This window comes from Emydura macquarii, unplaced genomic scaffold (assembly GCF_026122565.2).
Source record: "Emydura macquarii macquarii isolate MOO-44397 ecotype Brisbane River unplaced genomic scaffold, CSIRO-AGI_Emac_v2 contig_2676, whole genome shotgun sequence".
NCBI classification, from domain to species: domain Eukaryota; kingdom Metazoa; phylum Chordata; order Testudines; family Chelidae; genus Emydura; species Emydura macquarii.
In genome coordinates this window covers 801,392-823,131 of record NW_027132813.1, presented here as the reverse complement: position 1 = coordinate 823,131, position 21,740 = coordinate 801,392, and the positions used below count along the sequence as shown (strand labels likewise).

The 21,740-nt window shown below is 45.0% G+C and overlaps 2 protein-coding genes across 4 annotated transcripts in view; one reads left to right on the top strand and one right to left on the bottom strand.

Annotated features, from left to right (window-relative positions):
* TMEM63B (transmembrane protein 63B) overlaps nt 1–6,632 on the bottom strand; it is a 95,114-nt gene extending 88,482 nt beyond the window's left edge. Inside the window, exons 1-2 of one of the 2 annotated variants that reach the window (XM_067564721.1) lie at nt 6,614–6,632; nt 4,655–4,858 (exon numbers count right to left, since the gene is read on the bottom strand). The gene's annotated coding sequence lies outside the window, so the exon portion shown is untranslated. Of the gene's footprint in view, nt 1–4,654; nt 4,859–5,480; nt 5,636–6,613 lie in introns of those variants that run through there. The other variant, XM_067564719.1, reaches the window with a different exon arrangement.
* MRPL14 (mitochondrial ribosomal protein L14) lies at nt 4,993–21,112 on the top strand. Of its 2 annotated transcripts, none has more exons than XM_067564727.1 (3): nt 4,993–5,113; nt 13,518–13,611; nt 15,643–21,112. In XM_067564727.1, exons 1-3 carry the CDS (start codon nt 5,059–5,061, stop codon nt 16,004–16,006), a joined length of 513 nt encoding a protein of 170 aa, XP_067420828.1. In that variant the 5' UTR covers nt 4,993–5,058; the 3' UTR covers nt 16,007–21,112. The 2 variants fall into 2 exon arrangements, with proteins under 2 accessions (XP_067420828.1, XP_067420829.1); XM_067564728.1 differs by lacking the exon at nt 4,993–5,113 and adding an exon at nt 10,863–10,881.
* The last annotated feature ends 628 nt before the right edge of the window (nt 21,113–21,740 follow it).

The following is a 21,740-nucleotide window of genomic DNA, read 5'->3' as shown; positions in this document are numbered from 1 at the left end:
CACTGGACAAAACGTTGCACTGGTGCTGCCAACTGTTATGGCTTAATCACAAATCTCATGACATTTGCTCCTGGAGGCAAGTGTTAAAGTGAGAATCTCAGCTTTCTCTTTTGTAAAAGTTTTCTAGTCTCATGGTGGCATAGCAAAGCCGGACAATGTAAACTGAGGGCACCACGAAGGCTCAGAACCCAACATTTTTAAAAACATCCCATGATTTTTGTACCCGATTGATGATTTTCGATGTTTGGGATCGGCAATATTGGTCAACGGGAAAGAGGTACCAGCATGCAAAGCCTCAGGAGAGATCTTCTGAGAACAGAGCTAGCAGCCAAAATACTCAGAAAATCCTGTAGTCTCAGTTCCTTCCAAGGTTATTTACTACAACAAAACCAAAACACACAGAGCACTGTGTAACACAATCTACTCACCAGCCCCCACCCGGGCTCTCTCCCCTACCCACTTTGGCTCCTCTTTTGCACATAACTCCCACCACTGCCAACTGGATGGCTAAGGTAGAATAGACTCCCTCCCTCGGAGAGAATATTCCTTGGGCTAAAAGGTTCTAGAGGAAAAGACATTTTCTAGGTAAGACACGAGCTAATTGCAGTCATTAGAGGTAATATCCTTAATGCTTTGCTATTTCTGGTTTGCAGGGAGCCCTCCTGTAGTTACTAGCTGAGTGGCTTGCTCTCTGCACAGAATCTGAAATGGTGAAGGAGGATAAAAAGCTATTGAAGCCCATCTAGTTTAACCACAGGGCCCAAGATGGGGTTTATCCCTGCAATGTATTCTCAAAGGTCTTGTCCCGTCTAGGGATGGGGCATCTGCAGAAGAAGTCAGGATACATTGTCCTATGCAGAATGGGCTGCTTCATCAACCAGAACAGGCAGAGGTGGGGTAGGGGGTTGTTCCCAGTACACTGTGTACTGTACATCTAGATTGGTGTTTCCGAGGCACAGACATACACAGACCTGAAGTCCAACACTGATATGTAACTGGCACTCTAAGCACCTCTTTCCCACATACAGGACCGCAGTGCACTCCTCACTACCTATCCTACATTCAGCTGCAAGCTCTTTCACCAGCTATGGACATACCTGCCTGCCACTTCTATGGGGCACTGGGGGAAGAGAGGCAGGTCTCTCAGGAGGCCAGACCCACTCCACACACAAGCTTTATAGAGCAACATCAACATCTCAAATTGCAGTTGGAAGGGAAGAGGAAGTCAATGTCATCTTTGGGGATATTGGTGTAATGTCCCCTCTGGCTAATACAGCCACGTTCTGTGCCAGCTGGTCCTTTCAATGCCAGCCCCACGCAGAGCACAGTAGAACAGTCCCAGAATGTCAGAGGCAAGGATAACTGGGGGAGGGCGGTACTCAGAGAGACAGGTGCCTTACCAGAGATAGATGGGGAAAAAGGTGCTTTCGTTCTGCAGCCGTGGTGGCCAGTCAGGGACTCAAAAGCACCCACAGATTGAAAACCTCCCTCAACAAAGGAACAAGAGCTACCTTCACTCTAACCTCTACGTTACCAACACCCCAGCATCATCTGTCCTACATGGGTGAGCTTCAGCCCACTCACTTTCATCCAAGTCCAGGGAGCTGAGACAGCAAGGACATTGCACTGTACAGGTCTGAGGAAGAGCTGGGTTTTGTTCCTGTGCCAGGGACGCAGCAGCCCAAATCACATTTCCTTCCTCAAACGGGAGGGGTGACATGACAGGACTCTACAGAGCCCTATGCTAGAGATGCCTTGGAGCCTTCTGGGAGCTAACATCAAGAGCAAGTCCATCTGCTCCAGCCAGGGGCTACAGGCACCTCATAGGATAGGTCAAAGGCATGACTTTTGTACGTCACTAGGAGGAGATCACCAGCCAGTGAGACCAAGCCTAACAACTGTTCCTTCAAGGGAAGCGGATACGTTGGCCTCCTGCAGGGAAATGCCAACTATCACAATAACAAAGGATCAAATATGCCTTCTTTTTAATTTGACTAGCTATCAGGGGCTTGGGTCCAATATTACTCCATTACACAGCATGAAATAATCCCCCTAGTCACAACCCTCCAACAACCCGCTTCCTCCAAGCGATATGTATATAAATCATGCCATGTGGAAATGATAAGATGCTATGATCATCACTTGTGTAATTTATCATCGAGATGGTGCAGCTATAGGCATCAGCTTTTCATCAGGAATATGGTGCATATAACTTTTGTAGCTGCAGAAATATTGTAATGTGCCACTTATTACATACATAAATATATATGCAGTCTACATCCACTATGTATAGTCCTGAAAACTGTAACCCATGGGATGTCATGCTGGTGCAAGGGTCTCCCCATCTGGATCTGACTGTAGAACAAGGGCCTTATATTACAAGCTCTTTGAGGCTAGAGTTATGCTTATTATTTTTCTGTTTAAATGAAGCTAGAGAACTAGGGAATAATAGTTGATGGTTAGTACCTCCACACAGAAGGGACTGGTACTTTCATTTTATTGCCATCAGCATTTAAAAATGGTATACCCATTTATCTAAGAGGCAATTTAAGCCAAAGCCCCAACACCCCTTGTACATTTCAGCCTGTTAGTGGGATGGAGACACACTGTTGTTAAAAAGGCACTAACTTCAGAATCAATGCAATCAGTACCAAAACTGCCAGCCAATCACATCAAAGCTCCAAGAGACCCATAAGGCTCTTGGATGCTCCATTCATGTGCCTCAGATTCATCAGCTCCCCCTTCCCCATTCACACCTCCCCCTTAGTTTTCAAAAAGGGCCATAAGCACGTAGGTTACGTTGCACTCCAAAAATTGAAATGCCATTTTAAAAGTATTAAGCCATTTTCCCAATAGTGTGGCCAGAAGGGCCAGGAGATGATCCCCAAATAACTCCCCCACCTTAACTACTCACTAAAAATTCAGGGTCTTTTTTTTTAGTGTTTCGTTTACAACTTTAAAAGAATAAATTCCATCCAGAATGACAAATCTGAACAAAGCTGGGTTTCAACTCCATGCCATTTAATAATAATAATGCACATATATGGTATTGTACATAGCTCAACATTAATTAATTTATCCTTGGGGATGCAGGTCAGTAGCATGAGATGACAACCCACATTAGCACACCCTGACTTGGAATAAAACTAAACAATGTTGCTATCATTAATGGAGGGAGGGAGGTTAAAATGCATAATTCTCAGGTCATAATGAACAGGAACAGCAGCAGCTCAGGATTCACACCCCAGCTCTCCTCATTCGTTGCCTCCTTTGCTTTTAAGCCAACTTTTTTATTTATAGCAGAACAGCAGGAGAAACACACCCTAGAAGAAAGTGAGGAGGTGGTGGTGGTGGTGAAGCACTAGTGAAAGGAGAGAAGAGAAAAGGGGTGGGGGAGAAGTAGTAAGCAAGTAAATAGCTGAGCTCAGTAAGCAGCAGATAAAGGGTTTAAGCAGGTGTAACCTAGCTTAAGGTAAAATAATTTCCTTCTATCCTTGCCTGGGCCTAGAAGGATAGTTGCCCCACCAAGCCTTTTAGCTTTATAAAGAAGGAGCCTCTGAAAATAAATCAAAATCTGACCAAGGAAAGCATCTCTGGTGAGATCCCAGCTATATGTTAGCTGCACTCATATTGTCTCAGAGCCTTTTCAGTCCAGCCAGGCACCATTAAAAGGATCAGGCTGATTGACAGACAATGACAACAGGACAGAAGTGAGGAAGTCCCTCAGCGCCCTGGAGTAGCCAGGTGGATTCAAAGGGGAAGCTAGACTCCTTAGACCAAGGAGGATGATGGTGAATTTTGCCTCCAGAGTTCTGGATCTTCCAGGCTTCTCTCCCAGGAATACAGACGCAGTTTGAAGGGCTACTGCAGAGCAATCTCCCAAGAGCTGCTCTTCTAGAATGGGACACTGTGGACCAAAGCAACTCCCTTCAAATACACCTTCCGACAGGGAGAGGGAGACTGCAGCACCATGAGCCAACATCACATCCCACTACCCCACCCCATTAAAAGGGGAGAGCAACAAAGAAAACACTCAGCCTCCTTTTGCCATCTTGCTTCACACACACACACACACACACACACGCCTGACGACGAAACCTGGATCAAGCCTAACATCCAGCTTCAACATCATGAAAATAAACGTTTCCTCCTTTTCTGACATCGGAGGAAAGTCAGGGATCTTTGCAAGGAGACGCGGCTGGACCAGTTACAAAAATCTCTCTACAAAAACGGTGAATGAATGTCATTGTGTCTTTTCAGAGGAGGCTAGTGTGTGTCTGCGGGAAGCCCTGCATACCTAATCCCAGCTTCTGGGCGCCGCAAAGGGGGGAACGGGGGGGAAAAAAATCACACAACAAGAGGCAAACGGAGCAAATTTGCATGAGCCACCCCGAGCAGCCCCGTTCCCATTGTTTTAATCTAGAGACAGGCTCAGCCACACGCACACCCACGGATCTCTGGACAACAAATGCCGGATCGAGGAAGGGAGAGCCACCGACACAGAGCCGTTCCCACGGGCGGGGAGAGGTGCGCGCACACACAGGGGAGGGATACATTTCCAGGCTGCCTTGGAGACAGCTCCGCTGCAGAGGGAAGAGAGGTGGGAGGAGGAATAAGCCATTGCAGCGCACTGTGTGCCAGGCTGCTCACTTACCCCAGGTGTCAGGCACGGACTGGCTCCTCTCCCCCGCTGCTGCGCTCCCCCAATGCTCCTCCTCGGGGCTCCAGCTGGCCCCCCGAAGCACTGCCCTGCACGCACACACAGCAGGCACCCCGGGGCCTGGCCCGGCCCCCGATCAGCCAAGTCTGCAGCTCCCGCCGCTGGCGCCTGCCAGTGCCGGGCTCAGCTCAGGTTCATCTGGAAGAAGAACGAGGGGAGGGGAGAGGAGAGGAGTGGCGGGGGGAGGAAAGGAGTGACCAGGAGTGAGGGGGCGTGGCCTCTCCCGACGCGGGAGGGGTGCGCTTTCCAGCAAGGCTGATGCGCATGCGCCCCCCATCCCTAGGCCCGTGTCGTATTCGCACAATTCTGCCCCCCCCCCCTTGAGCTCCCGCTGGCGCATGCGTGCTGGGGATCAAGCCGGGGCCGCTCGGGGGAGTCTCTGCAGCCTGTGCAGTGAGTGATTGTGGGGGGCCGGGGGGGGCACCTTGCCCAGCCCAGCCCGGCTGTGTCCCGCCGCCGCCGCCTCGAGTCGGGCGTGTCCGGGGCCGGGCCGGGCTCCCAGGGCCCCGCCACGTGCGGGGGGCGCGCCGGACTCCTGGGTTCCTCGCCTGATCTGGGGCCGGCGCCGGGACTCCGCCGCGGGGCTGGCCCCGGCCCCGGCCCGGGGAAACAGGCGGCTTCCCAAGGAGTGCGGGGTGTCGGGGCGCTGCCGGCCGGCCCGGCCGCGTGTGCCCAGCCCCGGGCTGCTCTGCTCGGGAGGGCGCCCCCCGAGTGCCGCCAGCCCCGCTGGCTCGGTGCACAGCCCGGGTTCAGATGTTACCGTCCGCCGCGCCCAGCCCAGCCGCTCCCCGAGCCTCGCTGCCTCTGGGGTGCGCACTCCCGGCCCGGCCTCTGGGTTACTGCGTGTGCACGGTCGGTCGCCATAGCTCTGTTAGCCAGCCTCAGCTCAGGGGTTGTGAAACTTTTTTCTGGGCCCCTGTTTGACAGTCTTTCAGGCTGTGACCCTCCCGCCCCCAAAAGTGACGACTCCCCCATGCCACCCCCCACCAGGCCATGCCGCCCTTGTAGTTGCACTGCTGCTGGGGGGCGGCACTGCCATCAGAGCTCCCCGGGCAGCAGGGTTCTGGCTGTCAGTCATGTGCGGGTGGCCACAGCTCGTGCCCCCCATGATAATCGCACGACCCCCGGTTAGAGAAGTGGAGGCTCAGGGTCTCTGTGCTTTCCTTTCCTGGCTGAGAGCACATTTCACTGAGAGGGAGCTTTATACTGAACGCTGCAGTTCCCAAACTCTGCCTTTCTGTCACACCTGGCCTGAGCCTTTCTGAAGTTAAAGGGTTTTCTCATGTTTAGCGAGGCCTGGCTGAAGCCATCGTGGTTATTCTTTTGTATTCTACTGGTGCCTACAGCCCGCGAACCAAAACCGGTGGCCAATTATGCTGGGTGCTGTACAGACAGAGGGACAATCCCTGCCTCCCTGAGCTTACCATATAAATAGAAAAGACAGACAGTTCAGTAGTCTAGGACAGATACTCCATGTGTGTATTACAACATTTGTTCTCTAAGGATCAGCATAAGGCAATGTTTCTCAACTGGTGTGACCTCCAGGGGGAAGTTATTGAACATTTTATTGCAGTGTAATGCAAAGAAAATCTTGCTGCCTCACCTCTGACACACCCTTCAGGGTTCAAATATTAAATCATTTTTTTGAAACACTCCTTCCATTATTTGGGTTTAGTATGGTTAGCATCAATACATATTTACTTTTACAGTAAATGAAAAGGGATTATAAATACCCCCCCCCCCCAATAAAAGGTCACCAGCCTGAAAGGGAGAGAAACATTGGCCTCAGCTAATTGGGATGAATAGCATGCTGGTTAGCCTACCCAGGATGCGAGCAACCACAGTGCAAAGCCCTACCCCAAGTTACTGGACCCTCACTGGTGCTGTACTCACCTGTGTGTATCACAAGGACTTGTGGGGCTATAAAGCATGGTTCTTTGTGCTGTAATATGGTGAGCCTCTCTGGTTCTGTCCCACTGAATTGTGGGAGAATTTCTGTCCTTTGGAGGGAATTGTGGGAAGACATCAGAGGATTATCAGTGGTCAAGTGATTTAGTCCTCCCTGCAAAGTGAGCGGGCTACTAGTCTGAATGAAAATGGAACCCAGGTTCTTACCCAGACCTCCAGCTGTGCCAGCTAGCCTGGGTTGAAAGCACCAAACTTGGGGAGAGAGGATTTTGTGTGTGGATAGGAGGGATTGGGACAACACCCAATTAAATGCCTGGGTCAACTGTAGTGAAGACATACCTGCAGGAAGTTAATTCAAGGTGGTAAATATCTAGTGAAGACAAGCACAAAGAGTGGAACATGAAATGGACAAAGACAGTTTGACATTGATAGCTATTTCTCAGTAAAATCCCAGTGGAGACACAGTGCAGATAGCTTTTATTTCGATGTAGCTAGTTGTGGTCAACCCTATACCCCAGCCAGGGGTTGATCTCAACTAGCTACATAAAGGTAAAAACTAGCCTGGTCTCCACCGGGATTTTACATTGAAACAGCTGACTTGAGTTAGTTATCTCAATGAAAACACACCCTCTTTTGTTTGGTTTTTTTCCCCTGTGAAAACAACCCTAATTATATAACAGGTAGTGGTAGAGCTGGGCAAAGTCTTCTGACTTCCTGCTTATTGACTTGTCTGCTAGATCTCACTCATCTTTAAAAGGGAAACGTTTGTTTTGAGATTTGAGGTGTGTGTGTTACAAGTGCACACACACCATGTGGGGACTAGAAAGAAAATCCAGTTATGCATGTTAATGTTTGGATTAGTTTGCAATCCCAAAAGATTTGAGTGGGATTTTTACTATGAAAAGGTTTTCAGGCATATATAGTACTAAAAGGAAAGGCCTGGATCTTAATTTGGAACACTTCTGTTTCTTTATCTTCTTTTTCCCCCCGGTTAATTATGATCCTGACAACCAATTCCAAATTCTTGTGATTCACTTGGAAACTGTAAAAGTAGAATTGTTCCTTCTTTCCTCTGAAAACAAAGATGTAACGAGTTTATATTACTGCCTTGAACCAATAAATACCCTGGTTAATAACCAGTCAGTCATAAAACTTGAATTCTAGAAGACTTAACTCCTTCTATGTGAGTCTTGGCCTCTTAGTCTGTAATTAATGTAAAAGTCTATGTAATGAATATCTCCTGTATTTTTAACACACACAAGCTCTTAATCACATCTCTTCCTTTCTGAAGAAAACTCTGAATTGGTTGAGCCCCTGTAGCTCACAGTTGGCTCTTGTAGACTTGGCAGACATTCTATAAATAAGCCCATACACTGCTGCTGCAGGTTCAGATATTTCCATTGTGCATATTGTCTTGTTCATTGCCTTCATTTTAATGATCAGAAAGAACTCATTTCAAATCTGTACTTCCTAATGCCCAGAATTAGACTTCTTTTTCCAATCTCAGTTTGAAAGAATGGTCATGTGAGACCCTGCTATACTGACTATTAACATAAGATTAGTACCATTGAAAGCGAGTGGAGATGTTTTTCCCTGTTTTTTCAGTTTTATTTTGTGCATTTAACAGCAATTTTGTGTGTGGTTGGTTTACAGTGTTTGCCCTTTCACCTAGCAACAGGAGACGGGGAAAAAAAATAAAAAATGGGAAAATGTGAATGTGAAACTACAAACATTCCCAGGGGACTGGGAAGCAGGTGACTAATTCATTTTAAAAATTGACTAGATTTCAAGTTAATTGTGTCCCTTAAAAGTGGATGTTCTTTCCTCTTTTTTTACTCTTATAGTGACCTAATGTGCCATTAGTAAATACTTTTGCAGAATGCTTTCCAATCTGTATCTGGATGCTTCCATCACTTGAATTGAGCTATAGAAATGTATGTAGTAATAATGGTGACTCAAATACAGAGTACCCCTGCCATGGGCATTAAGGTTTTATCACACAAAATGGAGTTGGGAGGAGGTGGCTTTGCAACATCTTACTAAAGATAAAACTCCCTCCTTCCCTCCTCCTTCTGACAGAATCACAAATGACATTAAGAGAATTTGAAGACCCGAGTCTTGTTTCCCATTTGGTTTAAGTCCAAAGAAAGTAAACTTGTGGATTGTTTGGATCCCTTTGGGAGTAAGCAGACACGGTCACTGCTATTATTTTTGTTAGTGGTCAGGCTTCCTCATATCATATTAGTTAAATGAAGCAGCCTACATGTGTTAGAAAAAAATATTCTGGGTTGGCCGCTGTCGGTGGAGTGGAATTTTCAAGAACTGCAGCGTATTTGTTTCTGTTGAAAAATACTTACAGTTGCAAGATTAATAAAACATCTTTAATTCCTGGTGACGAGGGGTAAGGTAAAATGGGAGTTTTAATATGGCACTTGAAAATGGGAGTGTGTGTAAATACCCTTCAGTGGTCTGTGGTCAGTTAAAGGTTCTCTTCCTGTGCAGTGTTTGAGCTTTCTGTAAATCCGCCAAAGCCCTGTTGAGGTGGGGGAATGCTGCAGTACACTTGGGAATGGAATGTTTACTGCAGTGGGTTATTGCACATTCGGACTTAATCAGTAGAATAGGAATTGGGTCACTTTGGTGAGCGAATATTTGGTTAACTTACTTTTTTCTTTCTAAAATTTATTCTGAACAAAAATTGCATTTTGTGTCTAGCATACCTGGTAAGGTTGGGGGCAGTTAGGTAAAACAGCTTCAAGGTCTTGGATTTACAAAGTTGGACCCTTTCAAGATGAATTTAGCTGCAGCCATGTGACATAAATTAGAAAGGACGGATTTAATATGTAGTCATCATTTAAGAGAGCTAGACGCGTGCGGTGTCGTGATCATTTCTGTGACAAGAAGCATCTCTTGTCATATGAACTTTACATTGTGTGAAATTGGCTTTTGGATTGGTTGTTACCCACACACTAGGACACCCCACCTTTTCCCAACTGTAGGGCTCCAGCTGTAACTCGGTTAATTTAGGCACTCCCATCCTTTCCCAATTCACACTTTAACGCTTAAAGACACTCCCTCCAATCCATAGGGTTTGGGGGAGGGCAAAGGCACCTTCCCTTACTCAATTCACATTTTAGGGCTCAGGGTCACCCATTACCAGTCCTTAGGGCTCTGGGTGAAACTAACCTGGTTAATATAAGTAAGTACCTATACCCTTTCCCAAATTCGTAGGGCTCTGGGTGTATACTACTGTGGGTTTGCAGAATCTTTTACCAGTGAGAGAGTCTTACACAGTAATAACATTAAACTCTATTTATTAACAATTACCAAACATAATACACATGCTAAGTATACAAGGCTATGCTCACCAATCCAGTTCAGGCAGGTGCAGGCAGACTTCTGCTGTTGGCCAGGCAAGGTTAGCCTTGTCTGGATTCTGGTTGCTGCACATCACAGTCGTGCAGAGGATCTTAGCAGCTCTGTCTTGGGCAGTGTCTTGGAGATGGATCTATCTTTTTTCTTCTTCTTCTTTCAGGTCTTTTCTTCTTATTTGTCTTATTCCCCTTCTTCTTCTTCTTCCAGCTGGTCTCCCTTTTGGACCCCAGTTTTTATAGTGAAACGTGAGTCCTGCTTAACTATGGCTTATCCAATCGTATTACAAAATAATTCTTTGACCAATCCTAACATATTGCAAAATAACTCTTTAACCAATCATACCCGACCACCTTAATTGATCACACTTAGTTATCTTAATTATGCAACAGACAGAAACAATTAAAGAATGAGACCGAAATCATTCAGATAAACAATAGCGAACTGGGTGCCATGAAGACTGCTACTGCTTAGCCTAAGAACAAGGCTTAAGCTTAGCCAAAAACAAGGCCTCAGACCTTACATGGTGGCTATCTTGAGCCTTATTTTTGGGCAATGGCCATGGTGAAGATGATAAAATTGTTAGTCTACATGAAAACTGGCCCCTTTGGTACTAACACAAATGATTCAACAATCAGAAGAATGTTAATATTTAAATATTAAACAGTAATATTCCCTTGCCTATCTCAGATATTATAAAGCACCCTCATGTGCTGATTGCGCAACAGCAACTACAGGTGAGTGGCTCTTGGAATTGCCCAAACCAAGAATGATTGCATTGTATAATGCTTGAGAGGCTGGGAAGAGTTTCTTACAAATGCACCACAAAGCACTGAAACGTGGACAGAAATGATACCAGAAAGCAAACTTAAGAAGAAAGCGTAAGTTAATTTGTTAATCACACATTTGTGGTTACTGCTTTAATAGAGTGTGCCAAATGTTCTGGGCCGCTTTGAAGATTTACCAGCATGAGGTAACAGCTCTCTAGGGTGTTGAAGTGTTCTGTGCTGCAACTGGTGGGATGGATTTCAGTACTTTATAATGACTGTTAAACCAGCATTAAACTGGGCTTTTAATACTTAGCATTCACATACTGCTGAACAAACAGTAAAAAATTAATCTGCCTCTTGGAGTTAAGTGTTATCCTCATTTGACAGATGGAGAAACTAAGGCAGAGAGGATAAGTTAAAAGTTGCACAGAGTATATCAGAGCTCGGTCTAAACTTCGGAATGTCTGGCACCCAATACAATAGACCAAGAAACTGGTTACCTGTTGGGCCGTTGCTGCCAGTGGTCTAAACTTCATTTCCTTGGGAAGTTTGGAAGTGCTGATGTTAATCAAACAAATTGAAGATAGGATTTGCTGCTCCTACAGTATTATGTGCGAAGTGTGTTTCACTGCATGAGTTGAATAGTGGGGGCATTTCAGATTAAAAGGAAAGGTAAGGCTAAGTGGAATGTGATGAGAAAGAGGGGATGGAAGAGTTTCTCATTGTTATATAGATGGAATACTGATTTATCATTCTAAAAATACTGATCACACACAGTTCTCAAGCACTGTCCACTTTAACAGTGCAGAGGGTGTCTTGTGTCAGTGGCTTTGTAATCTCATACCACACAGTGCATTTGGGATAAGAAACATCCAGGGACTTTTCATTAGCCAGTGGATAGCCAATGAAATACTCAGTGTTTCCCAGAAGATCACCACCAATGACAATTTGTGGGGGAGAGGGGACAACTTGTACTGGAGCAGGTTGGTGGAAGAACTTAGTCTTCCCAATGTTGAGGGAAAGTCCCAGGCGGTAATAGGTGCCAGAGAAAATATTTAGGGTGGATTGTAAGTCAGCCTCAGTGTGCACAAGGATAGCACTGTCGTCAGCATACTGAAGGTCGACAATAACCGTCCTGGTGACCTTAATTTTAGAATGGAGATGCTGCAGGTTGAAAAGCTGGCCATCCATGCGATGCGATAATCCCAATTCCAGAAGAAAGGTGGTCACAATTAAGTATCAAGATCATGGCAAGAGAGCATGGCAAGAGAGCGGAAAAAAGGGTTGGGGCAATAACACAGCCCTGCTAACACTCCAGTATGGATGGTGAACGGGTCCTCTTTTCTTAATTTAGTTATGGGAAGAGGACCCACGGGGGACAGAGAAAATGCTACAAGGACACACTGAAAATATATGTTAAGAAGGGAGGCATTGACCCCATGAATTGGAAAGAGCTGGCTGGCAATAGACTGCAGTGGCATTGTATCATACATCAAGCCTCAGCGAGTTTTGAAGAGAATCGCCCTGCTCAAGGGGCTGAGAAACGGCAGAGGAGGAAAGAAAGTGTACAGCATCCCGGCCAGCAGTTGTGCTTTCACCAAGCCACCACCTGTCACATGTGGAAAAACCTGTACATCAGCCATCTTAAGTCTCATCAATGACTTTTTTTCCCCTGGCAGACATCATCCTCGTATCAAGGGATAGCCACCAGCGACAGATAGCAAGTTTAGAGTTGAAGCAGTGTGTGTGATACATAAAAGAGGCAGACAGGCACTGGTATTTCTCATCGATGCCTTCTCTTGGAAACATACATGGTCTAGACACAGGCTCTGGAGGTAGTGAGAGTAACGTGCAAACACTTATGTATGTACTTCGTTTCGCTTCCATTAGTAAAATAAAACATATATATGAGTGTTAGCAAAATTGGGGACAAAAGCTGTGTTTAGGGTGAGATAAGTAAACCTATCTTGCTGTAAAATCTTAATGGAGACAAGGCATAGGTAGTCTTAACCTTGATGTAACTAGGCAAAGTCAGCTTTATATCTCTCTGCCATAGTTGACCTTGCCTAGCTACATCGAAGTAAAAACTATAGAGCCTTGTTTCCACCAGTATTTCACAGCGAGATAGCTACTACATGTTAGCTATCTTGCTATAAAAACATCTTTTATGGCAGTGAAGATAATCGCCTTAGGAATAATGGAGAACTCAGGAAAAATTAATTTATTCCAGGTTCTGTTACCTCTCTGGTTTTTATTTTTCTTTTCTTTGCCACAAAAATACCACACTTTGAAAATGTGGTAAGGCTCTTATTCAAAACCTGCCCACGTGATGTGTGAGGCTACTTGCCACATAGTTAAAAAATACATGCTATGTTGTGTGAGTGTCGGTGCAGAAGTGCTATAGCAGATTTTTTCAGATGGTCCTTTAAAATGTGCCAGTGAAATGCACTAAAATGATATATTTCCCCTTAAGTAGAAAACTGCACTGCAGTGATATCAAACATACTGCCTGTGCATTATGTCTCTGAGCTGCACTGACTGTCGCATTCAAGCAAGGACTGTGCTCTGGTTTGTACAATGCTGAAGGATGCTGTCAGCACTCAAGCAATGTATGCTCGGCAGTGGAATATACTGTATGCCTCAAATTGTGCCATCTGGGTTCCAGCCTATGATTTACCTTTTTCAAAAAAACTGAAATCAGCACTATCCAATTTCCAGAATCCATGATTCTCTTGTTTCTTGCACAGGGCTTGTTACCAGAATCTCAATGGCTTTCTGGAGTAGGCAACTGGGCTTGCTGTTATCCCAGGTAAACAGAGCGGTGGAACAACGACACTTCAGGTACTTTTCAAATACTGCAAGCAGAATTTAGTGAAACTCCTGTTGTTTTTTTTAAACTGAGTGTTTGTCATATTTAAAGGGACATTGTTAAGTAGCTCAAACACAATGTCATGATTCTAATTTTATAAAAACAGTGAAAATAAAAAAATGCGCCATTCAATGGCTTCTCATGGATTGTAAAAGATTGCCTAAGCAATCCAAACACAGCAGCGTGTGCTGGTGCCTGAGAATCAAGACGTGATATTGGCTGTGGCCCTGATCCAGTGATCAGATCTTGTGCCTGTGTGCTGAGTAGGTCTGAGAGTCTTCCTGTGCCCATCTGATTGCATGATTAGAGCCTGCCAGCGGAAGGTAAATATGCCTTGTGCTGTTACCAGCTGAGTGAAATGGAAAAAAGGTAACAAAAGCCCCAAGTGGCGAAAAGTCAGTTGCATGCTTAGAATTCTTCTAGTACTAATTGTCTGGTATTTAAGCCAAAAATAATTAAACAATGTATTTCCTTCTATCTTGACAGTGTCCCTTACATTGTTTTCTTTGTCTTTTAACTTAAAGTGCCTGGCCCTGCCTCTAGGCATTTAAAGTCTCTTAAATTCATTAACTTCATATACTGCAATGCATTGACTAGCTTGAAAGACCTTAATCCTGCAGTCTGCTCTGTGTGGGTATGTGGATCCACCAACACAGGACTTATTATAGGATTGACTAGAACCTTAGTTTGCAGGGGGGATTAGTGTATTAAATGGACTCACTTATTAGTCATTCCTGTCACACCTATCACTGTCATATCTGGGCTAAGTGTATAAGCTTACATTGAGGCAAATAAGGACAATTTCCATATAAAGGGGCTTAATACATCCCCACTTTAGTACCATGGGCTACTTTTATATGGACATCCAGAGTAAGGACCACTGACTTCCACTGGGATAAATGAGGGCAGAATTTGGCCCCAAGACTTTTAAAAGGATAGCGACAAAGAGGGAACAAGGGGTCTAGTGTGATTTAGTTACTATGTAATTTATGCTCTATAAAACTAGAAAGAGCCTGAGTGGATAGGCTGCCCTTTTATCCTGACCTTTGAGTGGTCATAGTGTAATTCAAAAACAAACTACTGGGTTGAAGTCTACCAGCAATCTGATAAGTATGGGCCTGGGGGTCTGGTCAAGTGAATTTGAACAGGGCCTTCTTTAGTAGCGATGAAAGACTTTCCTAGACTTTGGCCAGGTGTCTCCTTTGAATGGGGCCAATAAACCACTTTGATATTTTAAAAACTAATCATAAGAGAACAAATGTATTTTAAAGGGGGGTTCTGCTTTGAAAAGTGAATATGTAAAAAAGACCCCTTCTTACTTTACAGTTCTGCTTTGCCCTCCCCCTATGTATTCAGAATCAGATCTGCTGATTTAACAAACACATTTGTGCTTCTTTTTACTCGTTAGTCCTGTGAAGCCAATATAGCTAAGAGAATCCAGCTCTCACACTCTTCCTTCTTTTGCATTGTGAAGAGAATTTTCTACTAAGTTCCAACTGGTGACACCTGTGTGCTTTCACAGAAAACAGTGGGACTGCACAGGTGTCACTGAAGGGAGAATTTATTCTGCAGAACCTTTATTATTAATGATGATATGCCATAAACAAAGAGCCCCGCTTGATTCTCAGATCCCTGGTGCTGTTTGTGGCACTGATCAAAAAACAAAACCCTTTCACTTGTAAACTGAACACATTGCTTCTGGAGGTGCTGAAGGGTGCAATAAACATGAAGCTCTGCAAAGTCTAAAGTCACATTTCAGAGTAAAGTGGCCATTTTGACTCCCTGTTAGCAAGAATAATTTGTTGTGTGTGAAGCCCAAAGTAGCACCTGACTTGCAAAGAACACTTTGCATGCAGTATATGTGTCCCCAGTACGGTATGTATTTCTCACTGGCTCCTTATCACTGGCTCATGCAACAGCTTGATGCTGTGCTGGACTTTGCCCTTGATTCCCAAGGATTGTTTGAGAAGCTCTGTCTAGCATACTTACTTCTCTTTTCCCAGCATCACTGGAGCATGCAGTGCGATACAGAAGCTGACCCGCGTGCGAGTGGTGGACAACAGTGCCTTGGGGAACACGCCGTACCATCGGCCGCCCAAATGCATCCATGTGTATAAAAAGTCTGGAGTCGGTAAAGTGGGGGATAAAATTCTCCTGGCTATCAAAGGAGAAAAGAAAAAGGCTTTAATTGTAGGGCACAGGATGCCTGGCCCTTGCATGACACCTAGATTTGATTCCAACAATGTGGTGCTCATCGAAGATAATGGAAATCCAACGGGGACTAGAATAAAAACCCCAATACCCTTGAGCCTGCGGAAGCAAGGAGAATTTTCTAAAGTGTTGGCCATCGCCCAGCACTTAGTGTGAAGACTAAGAAAGGTCTCCGGTTGTCCTAATGCATCATCTTTCAAATAGTAAGTGTTCCATATGGTTCATCTTAACCGAGAAGAGGATATAAGGAAGAATTGAGGTTCATTGGGAGACTTGTCTTCTGCTCGTGAATGAAGATCTACAGCTGCATAAAAGATATTTAAGACATTGATTTTTTTTTTAAAGATTACTTTGGCAAAAACATCTAAAGGGAGATGATGCAGGTAGGCAATAAAACTATTTTAGATGCACCCTTCCCTGCCTGAGTTGTTAACCTGACCCAAGATCATTAATACTTAATATGTTAAAACCTTACCTTGCTTTAAGCCATTTATGTTGGGCTTTTACTCTTTTGCATTCCTCAGTGTGTTGGGAATGTGTTTTCTGATGAGTAAGACGCAAATAAGTGCAGTTCCTGCCCCTAATATCTTGCAAGTCTAAAACTCCCAGATAAGAGATGGAGGAGGGGCGGAGACCCAGAGAAAAGTATAATATTGAAATGAAATGTTGGAGTGCTAAGGGCACTTGATTGATGAGCTAGTCTCTGTGGTCTTTGAGAAAAAAGGAGGCCTTCAGGAGGGATTGAAGTGGGGACAGCATTAGGGGACTTACCACGCCAGTAGTGAGAGGTTACTCCATGCCTGCAGGCACCCTGGAAAAAGGTGCAGAGGTGAGAATGAGAGAGGAAACAAACGGGGGCATGAGGGAATGTGATAACATTTGAGATACAAGCCAGGGCTTAGTTGAGTAGGGTCTTGAAGGGGAGGACAAGAAATGTATGCTTGAGCCAGCGGAGGCTTTGGAAATAAACCAGTCATTTTCTGGTTCTCTGCAGGAGCTCTTGGATTCAAGCTGCAAACGCCGCTGGGGAAGGCTTACATTCAGTCTGTTTCTTGAGTGTTCTTAAACCTAATATTTTTTCATTTAAAGAACACTAAACCCAAAGGTTGGGTTTAAACTAGACCCAGTCCCTTTTAGAAAACACTTCCCTTTAAATCCTTTCAAGTTCCTTTTTGTACCTTCACACTTCCTGCTCTCCCGGTCCTCAGCCTTGAACCATAACAAAAAAGCCGACTCTAGCCTAACTGAGGGCAGTTTGTTCAGCTCATCTGATAGCAATCTCCTTCCAAACAAACCCTCCATGCTTTGAGGGGACAGGTATGTCACTCTTCTCTGCCAGACCTGTTGTGTCTTTGATAGAAGGAAGGGCCTTTTTTCTAACCCTAAGGACAGGTAAGAGCTGGAGTAGACTTCTATGGGACATGGAATCCCTGTTGTTGGAGGTTTTTAAGAGCAGGTGGTACAACCACCTGTCAGTGATGGTCTAGCGATACTGTGTCCTCAGTGCAGAGGGCTGGACTCGATAACCTCTCAAGGTCCCTTCCAGTTCTATGTTTCTGAGATTCTGTGGTCAATAGGAGTTCCCCAATTGTGCGGGTTTACAGTGATAAGCGCAGCTGGATTAGATGCCTGAAACTGAGTTTGCTGCCATTCCACCATAATGTAGAGAGTTGCAAATATGTAGGCATTGTTTGTGGGCCCAAAACGACATGTGATACTTTTAGGGAGTCTCAGCTGCTGTGAATGTTATTTTAAAAGCAGCATTATGATGTTCCTCAGAGTGTCATAGGCATCTGCTGCCATGGGAAGCAAACACTTGTGCAAAGATGTTGCATTTAAGGTTTCGGAAGTGCAGCCTAAGGACTGGGGAAGATTGCATAAAGCTGATGCAGTACAGTCAGGGCTCTGGTTGGAAAAAGAGGCGGCTACATGAAAATCCCGTGAGTTAAGTTAAATCACATCTGTAAGCCTTTTAAAATGCTCCAGCTAGAGGAGTAGCAGTGGACATTTTATTTGTTATAACAATACTACAGACAGTTTAAGCCATGGGGCGAGGAAATAGCCCTATTGTTTCCTAAAAAGAATCACAAGATCTACGTAAGAGGGAGTGAAGACACAAGCATTCGCTATTTCTGCACTTGTGATGCCCTCTAGTGGCTCCCTACAGCCTGAATGAATCTTGCAACTGGGGTTTTATAAAGCTGAAAACCATCTTCTTTTGTCTGAATTACCTCCACATATGGCATACAAACAGGTAATTCAGATGAAAGAAGATGGCTTGTTGGGGTGGGGAAAGCGTTGCCATCTTTAGCTGTGCATCAGGCGAGGTATTTCTAGCAGAGATAGGGAGGTGTTAGTACCATTATACAAGGCATTGGTCAAACCTCATCTGGAATACTGTGTGCAGTTCTGGGCTCCCATGTTTAAGAAAGATCAATTCAAACTGGAACAGGTGCAGAGAAGGGCTAGTAGGAGCAGTGGGGGACAAGAAAGCTAGCTGGCTTCAAGACTGAGCTAGATAAGTTTATGGAGGGGATGGTATGACGGGACAGCCTAATTTGGCATTTGACTGATCTTTGACTTCTAGCAGTAAATATACCCAATGACCTGTGATGGGATGTTAGATGGGGTGGGTTCTGAGTTACTACAGAGAATTTTTTCTGGGAATCTGGCTAGTGAGTCTTGCCCACATGCTCAGGATTTAGCTAATTGCCATATTTGGGGTTGGGAAGGAATTTTCCCCAAGGGCAGATTGGCAGAGGCCCTGGGGGTTTTTCACCTTCCTCTGCAGCATGGGGCATGAGTCACTTGCTGGTGGATTCTTTGTATCTTGAAGTCTTTAAACCATGATTTGAGGACTTTAATAACTCAGTCATAGGTTAGGGGTCTATTACACGAGTGGGTGAAGTTCTGTGGCCTGTATTGTGCAAGAGGTCAGACTAGATTATCATAATGGTCCCTTAAAACCTTCTAGTCTATGAGACTTGCTCTGCTTGTTGCAGGTTTGTGCATTTTGTCAACTGAAGTTAAACATACTAAAGATGGAGAGAGAAAAGTAACCCACAATTACTGAATTCCACTGGCCCAAATCAAAAGGCAGGTCCAGCTGTCCAGTAGTAGTAAATACCAAATGTACCTAGAACGTGCATTTGCTTAAAGTACTAGCTTTTCATCACAGGTGATTATGATCTGAAGCTTGCATGTTAATCACCATCCTATTTTACTGACTGAGTGCCTGACAAAGCCTTGTTTTACTACTAAGCATTTGAAGCTTTTTATGAAGGCCATTCTTGAAAAGTAAACTTGAACAATGATCTGCTGCCTGTTTAACCCAGATTATATTTCCTGAAATGAAATGCTACTCACCTGAAAGCAAACCATGAACTAAAATGCATTGTTCTGCATGCAACCTGTGTGGTTGTTATCACTGATTTACAGAAGAAACTTTAAAGGGATATTGTCACATGGTTCCATGCCAAACATTTTCCTGCTTTAAAGTTGTTTAGAATCCCGGGAGAGCCGTACACAGATCATAAATGTGTTAGAATCTGCTGTGATTGAGCATGCATATGTTTAGGAACTTCGAGCAAAGATCTCCCTGGAAAATGGAACCATTGGTTTATGAAAGAGAGGGTGGATTAGCGAGGTTCCTCTGATAAACATTCCCCTGGTGCAGGGAATCTCTGCTCCTGTACAACTTTATCTGATGCAATTGCAGGGAGCCTGAAACGACCTGAGTTAAACCAACTGAGGTTTTGAAAAAGCACTGTTACATGATATCGTTTGCTAATAGATCATTACAGTTACAGCACTTTAGAGTACAGCTGTCTGAAAGCTCATCAGAACCGTGTGCGATTAAAGCCTTTCTTTCAGGTGAAAACTGGGTGAACCAGGGAACGAGTATATATTGCTAAATACCCGCACATGCGCCATTTGGAAAACCTTCCTCTCACCTCAACAGCCATTTTCATCTCCAGGGACATTTCTTACTGAGACTGAGGCACTATTTGGTCTCTTGTAACTCTGCCTCACCCTCCCTTTGCACAGGGGTGGCTGCTCAGGAGATAAGGGGGAGAATGCCCTTGGGAAGGTCAGGCTCCATGCCAGCTTCACAGGAGTGGTTTGACCTCCACACACACTAGGCAGGCTTTCTGTTTAGTATGTAAATCACTTGACTGCTCAGTTATGAACATGAATGGGGCAGGGAAGGCAACAGAGAGCCCTTGTGGACAGCAGCTGTATTTTTCTGATGCATCATTCCATCAGCTGATACACACCTTAACTGGGAACCGATTTGAAAGAGACTGCTAGTTGGTGAGGAGGCAGGACTAAGTCATGAGCAGTGCAGATGCAGCATAGGAGAACTCTAGTTTGGACAGTTCTGTCTCAGCTTCTGGGGCCCTTGGTTGCATTTCCTACAGGGCAGCTGCTTGAAACTGGACACTAAAAAAAGACATGCCACAAGCAGGTGACAACTTTTTCCCAAAATATAGCCAGTGGAGGATGCTTGTTGCAAAGTTAACAGGCAGCCCTGAACTAGACGCAAGGCCGTGAGTTACCCACGGGGGTTGCCTACTAAAATTGATGGTAGTCTGTGTCTTCATTTGAAGGACCCACAATAGGGCTATGTCTACACTGCAGCGCTAATTCAAATTAGCTTAATTTGACTTTCAGAAACCGATTTGTAGCAAGCGCTGCAGACTGTCTACACTACAGAGCTTTTGCGGGTTTTTTGCGTCCCCACTGGCCAACCTTAATTCAAATTAGAAAGCAGTGCAATATGGGAAGCTATCCCACAGTGCAACTAACCATGGAGGCTGTTGTGACGAGTGTCATCGTCCCAAGATGCAGCACAGCTTCCCCCAATCTCCCTCAAAAAAACCAAACAAACAGGAAAAGGATTTGCATGCTGTTTTTTTACTCCCCCCTCCATTGCCATTGCTGCAGAAACAGGGAGCCAGCTGATCTGTGCTCTCATTTTGACCGTGACAAATACATCACGGCTTATCCTGGATTACTTTAGAACTCGAGCAAGAATGCAAAGAAGAGTGATCTATGCCTCCATGGATGCCGTGATACAAGAGATCCAGCAGAACAATGACCCTGTATATTGCTTGCCTTTGATTTTTCTCTCCACCAACCCACACACTGTATGTTGTTTGTCTTTAATAAGCATCCCACCACCCAAGCCCATTCGATATCTGTGCCCGAGAATTCCCTCCTGACCTACATATGATTTAATAAAGAAACATTGTGGAATGATGCAAACCTTTATTTCTTTACATTCAAGTAATGGGGGAAGGAGGGTGGAGGTTCTTTCACTGTCTCCAGGGGTAGGGTGGTAGCTTGCTGACCAGCACCCAGGGTGGCCACCGCAGCTTACTGCTCACATCCGGGGTGGAGGTAAGCATGTAATGCCTCCTGGACAATCTCCTCCTAGACCATTGGGGGCTAGGGAGGGGGGAGGCAGCATAGCCATCTGTTGAGGAGCATTATTGAGGGGCTGCAGGGGGACTCTGTCTACGAGATGCCATAGAATGTCTGACTGGTCCCGCATGAGTTTCAGTGCCTCCAGCATGGTGCTGCGATCATTGTCCTGCATTTGTCCCATGTTATGGGACAATGTCAGCCACCTTGCTCTTTGCTCCGTCTGTGCGGCTGCTGAGGCGTTCAGGAGGTCTGCAAACATGTCATCTCTGCTTTCTTTTCTTTCCTTTTTCTAATCTGAGACAGTTTGTCAGCAGCACTTCTGAATGCTGGGTCCACTGCCCAGGTGGCTGTAGAATGAAAGATAAATAACAAGGGAGCCACAGTTAGCATATTAATACAGTAATACAAATGTTTCCATTTCACAGATGGAAAGCATGATACAATGTATCCACATGTAGCA